At 41.0% G+C, this 10,584-nt stretch overlaps 1 protein-coding gene across 1 annotated transcript; it reads right to left on the bottom strand.

Moving 5' to 3' along the window:
- Window positions 1–147: 147 nt before the first annotated feature.
- Window positions 148–3,535, bottom strand: LOC109895160 (intracellular hyaluronan-binding protein 4). The gene is made up of 8 exons (XM_020488821.2): window positions 3,091–3,535; window positions 2,035–2,176; window positions 1,703–1,813; window positions 1,534–1,611; window positions 1,352–1,438; window positions 1,051–1,222; window positions 748–921; window positions 148–483 (listed from the first exon to the last, which is right to left on the bottom strand). Exons 1-8 carry the CDS (start codon window positions 3,359–3,361, stop codon window positions 424–426), a joined length of 1,095 nt encoding a protein of 364 aa, XP_020344410.1. The 5' UTR covers window positions 3,362–3,535; the 3' UTR covers window positions 148–423.
- Between the last annotated feature and the right edge of the window lie 7,049 nt (window positions 3,536–10,584).

Here is a 10,584-nt window from a genome sequence, read left to right as displayed (position 1 = left end):
TCATACCTGGGTGTCAAACAGTGGCTATTGAAAATGTAGAATCATTCAAAAATTTTAAGAAAATGGACTGCCAATAGTCTGTCTGGGGCAGGACACCCTTACTGTTGGGCTGTTGTGTCCTTAAGAGGAACAGTAAGACCAGACACAAGCCATCAGTGCATTTATCACAGGTCTTATTGAACATTGCTTCAGTCAGAACCCAAGCCAGGAGAAATAACAAATGTACACAAGACCAGTGTTGTCATAGCAACAAACCAAACAGTGCTTATTAGAGAGCAACCCATTTCACCAGGAGGCAAATGTAAATAGGGAATCCCTTGTAATACAATTACTCTCAAGGATATATATCATTGAGAGTAATTGTATTACAAGGGATTCCCTATATATAAAAGGCACACTGTAAATTCCCAACATTTTATCAGATTATACAGTCAATGCAGGGAAGTCATCAGGGTCTTCTGGGTTTGGGGCTAGGACGTAAGCCTGGAGAGAAGCACAACAGGACATTAATACAAGTGGGACAGGATAAATTGTTTCATGCTTCTGAAATAAGTTCTAACAAAATGGTCAGATTATTTGTAATCAGTCATTGTATTTAATTTTAAAAATCATGGTTTTTAACCAGGAAATGGTCAAACCGTTGCCAGCAGCTTTCACTTCAAAATAACACTGGTCTGTATAGAACTCATAACCCCCTGCCCTAATGTAGTGGTTTCCAGCATCTTGTCTAAAGGAGAGAAGACCTACCCTTTCAGTCACCCCCCCTCTCTCCCCCCTGCCTTGTCCCTTCCCCCCTCGGCTGGGGCGCAGCAGGCTGCCAAAGTTGAACTCCACGTGGGAAGTGATGTCATTGGCAGACCTGCGCAGACTGGAGAAGTGACAGTCCTCTTCCTGTTCCTCCACAGATGCCGCCTTCAAGTTCTAGGAGAGAAATGGCAAATGTAGACAACAGAAACACGTTAACTAAAACAAAAATGCCAAATTGTTTATGAATGTACAGGTCCTGCCAAAGGTCAAGCTCCACAGCTCTAATCTGAAGGGGTCATTCACCTCAATGCGTTTGGACTTGTGTATTACTCTGGCCTTGGAGGGCACCTTGCAGTCCAGTTTACGGAGGTTAAACTCTGCCTTTGGGCGACGCTGCTCCTGCAGGGCCTTCCACTCGTCCAGAGACATCTCCATGGCAACTCGGACCACCACATCCCCCTCCACCTCTGATAGGCTGTGATGAATGGCAGGGATAAATGAAACTGCTAAAAACAAATTAACCTGTTGCACTGTGCATCTTCCCAGTATCTATCAATGTTGTTATCACCCCCAAAAGTTGAGTTGTAGAGGTGCGGTGACTCACTGATTCTCTCCCGCCATCTCTGCTGGCTGTTGGCCGGCCTCAGGTGGGATGCCTCCTGCATCAGGCTTCACATTCACCCCTACATCACTATAGATAAGATCGTAACCATGCTAGGATTTATAATGTAAAAGAGTCAATAACAGGTTAACTATTATAACTTCTCCATGTGGTAGTAAACTCACCCCATGGAAATAGGGTCTTGAACACAGCCCCTGTTCCAGGACCCACGTCCTCCTCTCTTCTCCTCAAGGGAGACGACTCTGAAAGACAAGAAAACTTCACATTTACCATGTGGTAAACAATTACATTACTTTTACACAAGTCTCATTTGCAACATTGATAAGCACTCACGTTCCACTGTGGCGTTCATATTCTCTCTTGCCTCTCAGGTTGAAGCTACCGGTAGTATCCATGTTTCTGTAGCCACCTCCTTGAACTTGGCCATAAGCATAATGTGCTGGCCTGGGAGAACATAAGTGGAGAGAGTTAATCAAGGTCCTAATGATGGCCATATGAGAACATAAAAATAAAACATTCAAAGTAATGAAGGTTTAATTTGAGCATGGCATTTGCAGTGTCAAATTTTAGGCTTCTTTGGCCAAGCTCATAGGATAGCCACACCAGGAAGGCGATGGAACAAGAGAATGTTCCATTTGTCACGTCTCCACAGAAAGGGGACCTACTTCTGGATGGAGTACTCCGGTGGGTGTTCCTCTTGGTTGGTCCTGCATTCCCCAAGAACACCTCGCCTTGCGCCACTCTCAGCCTCCACCAACCCTCTGGTCTCATTCTGGACCCCTCCCCGTCGGGCAGACCACTTACCACCTGAAAACAGTGATTGAAATGGAAGTCAAATTTGTCATGCATCATCTAGATGCTGTAGACACGTTTCTGAGTGGACAATAACATTCTATGCCAATATATCTAGTCTACTGAAACATCACCCATTTGTTCTGCCACTCATTCTGAATGACATTGCAGCATCAGCACAGTGCTGAAAGCACCTAAATCAACTGAAAGCTGGATTTACACAATTTAGAAATAGGACTAGGCAGGCCTGACTGCCAGAATTACGCAGTGGCATTAAGTTATTTTCAGGGTAGAATCATAGCGCCCTCTGCTCGTCAATGCAACCATACGGGTGGTATAACTTGTGGAACGGTCAAACAGGAATCTGTTAAAAACAATCGTAAATAACCAGGTTGCCGACAAAAACGCATACAAAGTTGTAAAGCGGCCGAATAAGAAAATAAGTTTGTTTTGAAAAATGTCTGTCCGCACTCTGGTAGCCTATGGACAAACATTAAGAATAAGCTACGAGGTGAATTGATGCCTATTCGCCAGCTAATTGGCTAGGTGAATTGATCAAGCTACTTTGTGTGCGTTTTGTCGGCAACCTTGTACCGTACGAAGTTTTTGGAACAGATTCCTGTTGGAACCTTACACATTATACCCACCCCTACCATACGACAGGAGAGACTTGCAGTAAGGTGCATCTCTATAGTCTGCTGCAGTGGCATCCTTTCCCTCATCTTCATAGACGTGAAAGAATTCCGAACCAGGCTTTACCGAGTACTTTCTTTGGTGTCTAACTAGTAGCCATTTCTTAAATGAGTCCATGTGCACTACACACAATTTCACTTTGACAGAACAGACGCAAGCCTTTCATTAGCTAGCCAATTAGGCAGTGCCAGACATTATTTAACTTTGCTAACTAGCCTACTAAACTAGCCACCTGCCTGTTTCATTTCCTGGCAGGTGGTCTTCTCTGTCGGCTAAAACGGGGACCCGCCTATCTTTCTGGGACTCCCTCTGTCCCGGTTTTTTAGGCTTCACTGTCATTTGGTTTGCTTTCTTTTTCTTCTCCTTCTGTACCTCGGCATGTTTTATAAAGTCGAACGGGTCGGCATCGTCATCCACAAGCTGACAGAAACGATTCGCCACCATACAACCATAGTCGTCGGGGAGCATTGCTGCATTTTCGGAAACGCCAATCAACTTCAAAGCCATGGAAATGTAGCTTGCTAATTTAGCTACTACACAGTACTCATAAAGTAGCGAATATAGTTAAACTGCTGAAGTCAACCCACACGTTGTTAAGGTATAACGAGCATTTTACACGAACTTGCTAAACACCAAGTAGGCTCATACAGTTTGTTCGTGAGTTTAAATGGTTTCACGTGGGGAACTAGAAGAGACCTGCCCATGTCTGTTTAATATTCATGACTCTTAAAGGAGAAGTTTTCTTTTTTACAACCATCTCTATTTCTCCAGAGAGGACAATAATCAAATAAATAATTCGTAATCTCAACATAATAATGATCTCATGATCACAACATAACAAAAGTTGTTTTATCAAGATCATGAGATAAACTATAAATAGGAGTGGACATATTGATGACAGTGGTGTCATAGTCACTGTGTTGCCCAAAGTCGGTCCTGGGCACCCAGATGCAACATTTTGTTTTTTACCCAAGGACGACACAGCTGATTCAAATAACCAACTCATCATCAAGCTTTGATTATTTGAATCAGCTGTGTAGTGCTATGGCAAAAAACTAAATGTGCACCCAGGGAGGCCCCAGGACAGAGTTTGGGGAACCCTGGATTGGAGCACATAAACTCATCAAAAAAAGAAACGTCCCTTTTTCAGGACCCTGCCTTTCAACGATCATTTGTAAAAATCCAAATAACTTCACAGATCTTCACTGTAAAGGGTTTAAACACTGTTTCCCATGTTCAACGAACCTTCAAAAATGAATGAACATGCACCTGTGTAACGGTCGTTAAGACACTAACAGGTTACAGACGTTTGGCAATTAAGGTCACAGTTATGAAAACTTAGGACACTAGAGGCCTTTCTACTGACTCTGAAAAACACAAAAAGAAAGATGCCCAGGGTTCCTGCTCATCTGTGTGAACGTGCCTTATACATGCTGCAAGGATGCATGAGGATGACCGATTTGGCCAGGGAAATACATTGCAATGTCCGTACTGTGAGACGCCTAAGACAGCGCTACAGGGAGACAGGACAGACAGCTGATTGTCTTCACAGTGGCAGACCACGTGTAACAACACCTGCACAGGATCGGTACATCCGAACACCATATCTAGATTTTCATAAAATTTTCCCACCATTTGTGGCGGAAATGACAAGTGGACTGTAACCTACACTACTGTTCAAAAGTTTGGGGTCACTTAGAAATTGTGTTTTTGAAAGAAAAGCAACAAAAAATTGTCCATTAAAATAACATCAACTTGATCAGAAATACAGTGTAGACATTAATGTTGTAAATGACTATTGTAGCTGGAAATGGCAGATTTTTTTTATGGAATATCTACATAGGCATATAGAGGCCCATTATCTCCTGTGTTCTAATGGCACATTGTGTTAGCTAATCCAAGTTTATAATTTTAAAACGCTAATTGATCATTAGAAAAACCTTTTGCAATTATGTTAGCACAGCTGAAAACTGTTGTGCTGATTAAAGAAGCGATTAAAACTGTCCTTTAGACTAGTTGAGTATCTGGAGCATCAGAATTTGTGGGTTCGATTACAGGCTCAAAATGGCCAGAAACAAGAAGATCTTTCTTCTGAAACTCATCAGTGCCTAGAAGGTCAGCATCCCAGAGTCACCTCTTCACTGGTGACGTTGAGGCGTGTGTGTGTGTGTCTATGTATGCGGATGACTCAACACTATACACATCAGCCAATACAGCGACTGAAATGACTGCAACACTTAACAAAGAGCTGCAGTTAGTTTCAGAATGGGTGGCAAGGAATACATTTGTCCTAAATATTTCCAAAACTAAAAGCATTGTATTTGGGACAAATCATTCACTAAACCTTAAACCTCAACAAAATCTTGTTCTGAATAATGTGGAAATTGAGCAAGTTGAGGTGACTAAACTGTTTGGAGTAACCCTCGATTGTAAACTGTCATGGTCAAAACATATTGATCCAACACCAGCTAAGATGGGGAGAAGTCTGTCCATAATAGAGCGCTGCTCTGACTTCTTAACAGCACTATTAACAAGGAAGGTCCTACAGGCCATAGTTTTGTCGCACCTGGACTACTGTTCAGTCGTGTGGTCAGGTGCCGTAAAGAGGACCTAGGAAAATTATTGGCTCAGAACAGGGCAGCACAGCTGGCCCTTGGATGTACACAGAGAGCTAACATTAATAATAAATATGTCAATCTCTCCTGGCTCATAGTGGAGGAGAGATTGAATTTAGAGATCGACTGATTAATGGCCGATTAATTAGGGACGATTTCAAGTTTTCATAACAACCGGTAATCGGCAATTTTGTACACCGATTATGGCCGATTACATTGCACTCCACGAGGAGACTGCGTGGCAGGCTGGCTACCTGTTATGCGAGTGCAGCAAGGAGTTAAGGTAAGGTGCTAGCTAGCATTAAACTTATCTTATAAAAAACAATCAATCTTTACATAGTCACCAGTTAACTACACATGGTTGATGATATTACTAGTTTATCTAACTTGTCCTGCGTTGCATATAATCGATGTGGTGCCTGTTGATTTATCATTGAATCACAGCCTACTTCGCCAAACGGGTGATTTAACAAGTGCATTCACGAAAAAAGCACTGTCGTTGCACCAATGTGTACCTAACCATAAATATCAACGCCTTTTTTAAAACAATACACAAGTATATAGTTTTAAACCTGCATATTTAGTTAATATTACCTGCTAACATGAATTTCTTTTAACTAGGGAAATTGTGTCACTTCTGGTGCCGCCTGGATCATTGCGAACTGTGTGAAGACCATTTCTTCCTAACATAGACAGCCAACTTCGCCAAACGGGGGATGATTTAACAAAAGCACATTTGTGGAAAAAAACACAATCGTTGCATGAATGTACCTAACTATAAACATCAATGGCTTTCTTAAAATCAATACACAGAAGTATTTTTTTTTAAACCTGCATATTTAGTTAAAAGAAATTCATGCGAGTAGGCAATATTAACTAGGGAAATTGTGTCACTTCTCGTTCATTGCACGCAGAGTCAGGGTATATGGAACTGTTTGGGCTGCCTGGCTCATTGCAAAATAATTTGCCAGAATTTTACATAATTATGACATTGAAGGTTGTGTAATGTAACAGCAATATTTAGATTTATGGATGCCACCTGTTAGATAAGATACGAAACGGTTCCGTATTTCACTGAAAGAATAAACGTTTTGTTTTCGAAATTATAGTTTACAGATTTGACCATGTTAATGACATAAGGCTCGTATTTTTGTGTGTTATTGTATTATAAATAAGTCTATGATTTAATAGAGCAGTCTGACTGAGCGATGGTAGGCAGCAGCAGGCTCGTAAGCATTCATTCAAACAGCACCTTCCTGCCTTTGCCAGCAGCTCTTAGCAATGCTTCAAGCATTGAGCTGTTTATAACTTCAAGCCTATCAACTCCTGAGATACTAAAGTACCTATTAGAACATCCAATAGTCAAAGGTATATGAAATACAAATGGTATAGAGAGAAATAGTCCTATAATAACTACAACCTAAAACTTATTGAAGACTCATGTTAAAAGGAACCACCAGCTTTCATATGTTCTCATGTTCTGAGCAAGGAACTTAAACGTTAGCTTTTTTACATGGCACATATTGTACTTTTACTTTCTTCCCCAACACTTTGTTTTTGCATTACTTAAACCAAATTGAACATGTTTCATTATTTATTTGAGACTAAATTGATTTTATTGATGTATTATATTAAGTTAAAATAAAAGTGTTCATTGTTCATTCAGTATTGTTGTAATTGTCATTATTACAACTATATATATAAAAATTGTCCGATTAATCGGTATCAGCTTTTTTTGGGGCCTCCAATAATCGGTACCGGCATTGAATAATCGGTCGACCTCTAATTGAATTCATCACTACTTGTATTTGTGAGCGGTATTGACATGTTGAATGCACCGAGGTGTCTGTTTGAACTACTGGCACATTGCTCGGACGCCCATGCATACCCCACAAGACATTCCACCAGAGGTCTCTTCACGGTTCCCCAAGTCCAGAACAGACTATGGGAGGCGCACAGTAATACATAAAGCCATGACTACATGGGACTCTATTCCATATCAAGTAACTCATGCAAGGAGTAAAATTTTATTTAAAAAACAGATAAAAATACACCTTATGGAACAGCGGGGACTGTGAAGAGACACAGACACATGCATACACACACACGATAACATACGCACCATACACACACGTACACATATATTTTGTGTTGTAGATATGTGGTAGTACAAGTAGTGGCCTGAGGGCACACACTTAATGTGTTGTTAAATATGTTGTGAATGTATTGTAATGTTTTTAAAATTGTATAACTGCCTTAATTTTGCTTGACCGCAGGAAGAGCAGTTGCTGCCATGGTAGCAACTAATGGGGATCCATAATAAATACAAATACTGGCATGTCAACTGAGCCGGGATCATGGTCAAATGGATTGGGAAGTAGGTTCCAAAGTGCTCTTCCAATCGTTGGAGGTGAGCAGTCTTCACTCGTGTGGGACACTTACTGATGCTGTTTTCTGTTAGAAACATACACAGCCAAGGGAAGGGCGCATGTTTCGCTTTTGAAAGGCTCTCTCCAATAAGAATGATTTCCTCTGAATCCACTGATTCGGTCATTCATCTGTAGAATATTGGTGTATTTTCCCTGCATGCTCGCATTCAGTTTGTTCAGTTACATAGGCAAGGAGACATTTTTTTATTTGATTTTACACAGAAAGTCAAACAAGTCTGTTTTGTTTTTTTACATCCATGTTGAATGACAGCTCCTCTCTGAATGCAAACAATCTTTCCAACACTCCCCCACGATAACCACCAAGCCACGGTGTGAAATAAAACATTTTCTTCCTCTGATCCCATATCTCCACACAGTTTGGCGAACAGGCGTGCGAGCAGTGGATGTCGTTTGATGTTGTTTACAAACTAAGTTACCTGCTGCAGTATACAGTATCTCCAAATTCTGTGCTCAGCTCTTTAGCCGCCAATTGCTCTCGGTGTATCATACAATACATCCACATGGCAGAGCGAGACACATTCATAACTAAAGTACAGAGGCCTGCCTGCGGTCCCACCATAGATTGAGCCCCATCCGTGCAAAAGCCCACCATTCACTCCCATGGAATCTGTTTTTCGTAAATTCTTTAGCCATGCAGAACACTGAACATCCCCTGTGCCTTCTCATGCTCTGGAATCGTAACGGAACAATATGTCCTCGTGAATAGCATCTCCAAACATGTTTAGCAAACAAAAGTCAATGCATGGTAATCTCGGCCCTCTGAGAGTTTTTGATTGGTTCAGTCAGTTTCCCCTTATTGCTAGTAATAGCATGAGTGCTTTGTTCAACAGTGTCATGACATCGGCCTGATGGGGGAGGTTTATAACCCCCATAAATACCTTTCCCATTTTTCCTCTCGTTGGGACTTAATGAATATGATGTCAGTTCAGTTGGTGTCTGAGACATGATTACTGATGATAGGACGACATAAACTGTATCTTGGAAAATCTACACATTCTAGTTATCAGATTCACATGGAATTGTTGTGCAATTTAAATGTTTAAATATGAAACTGTTTGTGAAAAGATGAAATGTATTTTTTGCTCTTAATGAGAGAACTGTTTGTCAAAAGAACACCACTCTGCTCACTCAGAGGCCCCGCCCAAGTGAACAAACATGGGTTGTAAACTATGAAACAGGCCCTTCTTTCACCACTATAATAAACCCGTTGACGAAAATGTAACTTCCTGTTCCAAGAACGTGTGGACTTGAGGTCCCCACGTTGAAAAGACAAAGACCACCTACAGAACTAAGTCAACCTCCGCAAGAACCTAATGAAATTAGCATCGAATTCATATGTGATGGTGACAACCTACATGCCGGAAGGATGAATTTCAACTATACCAGCCAGAATATAGCATGAGCTTAAAGTATGGCAACTTGGTATGAACTTTGAACTCTTATTCACTAAAGAAGTGATACCTCCTAGCCGTTGTGTTACTGTAGACAACTGTAGACGTGGGCTAGGAGAGGACGGACAGAGTATCTATCTACCAAACGATGACGGTACTACCATGTATCCATTCTACCACCAGACATTCTTCAAAGGACAACCCGGCCTCCCATCTACGACCAACCGATCAAAGCGCAGCTCAGAGTAAATATTATTGCATTTTCCTTTCTCAAATGGGCGGTAATTTAGAATTCAAAAGATACTGTATTTACGATAGCATAGCTGCCATCGGCCCTATAGAGTCACAAAACCTTTTTGCTCCTCAGTCTTCCCGCTTTTTCACTCAAACCAACCCCCTTTCTTTGTGTAACCAGCTGTCATATCTGTTCCGTCCACTAGGGACGTTTTCCTTTATGACATAATTTGTAATCAATGTATGATACATTCTGTGTATATGTAATTCTGTGTGATTATTTAGGTATTTAGTAAATAAATAATTCAACCAAGTTTTGTATCGCTGATTCAACTTGTTAGCAAGGGTTCGTGAAGATAACCAAGAATTTACAACTTTCAGATGAGACTAAATAAGGTGACTGCTATTGATGTAAAATATTACTAGGTCTTTAAGAGTTTATTCGGAAGATAACAGCTCTATAAACATTATTTCGTGGTGCCCCGACTTTCTAGTTAACTATTTACCTGATTAGCTTAATCAGGTAATATTAATTACAGAGAAATTATTTTATAGAATAACATGTCATATCACTTAATCCGGCATAGCCAAAGACACGACAACAGTGTTATCTGACAAAGGTATTGATGTGAGTTTCTGTGTCTCTGCCTCCACACATTGTTTTCACCATATCAATTGCGGCCGGTAATATCAAAGTCTTTGCAATAGAGTGTGGTTTCATAGCGTAGCGAGCCTAGCAATTCACTGTGGCAATGATTCAAGTGCAACGGTCAAATGCAGCCTTTTCCCATGATCTCTAAGGGCCATATTTGACCGTTGCACTTGAATCATTCCCACAGTGAATGGCTAGGCACAATACGCTATGAAACCACACACTATTGCAGACACTTTGACATTACCAGCCACAATTGATTGTGGTGATATTATTTATCAAAGTGCAGCTGCTACTACTCTTAAACCTTTGGATGCCATCTACCATAGTGCCCTTCGTTTTGTTACAGGTGACAGTTTTGATACTCACCACTGCATCCTGTATCAAA

This window comes from Oncorhynchus kisutch, linkage group LG8 (genome assembly GCF_002021735.2).
Source record: "Oncorhynchus kisutch isolate 150728-3 linkage group LG8, Okis_V2, whole genome shotgun sequence".
NCBI lineage: Eukaryota > Metazoa > Chordata > Actinopteri > Salmoniformes > Salmonidae > Oncorhynchus > Oncorhynchus kisutch.
This window is presented reverse-complemented; position numbering and strand designations above follow the sequence as displayed.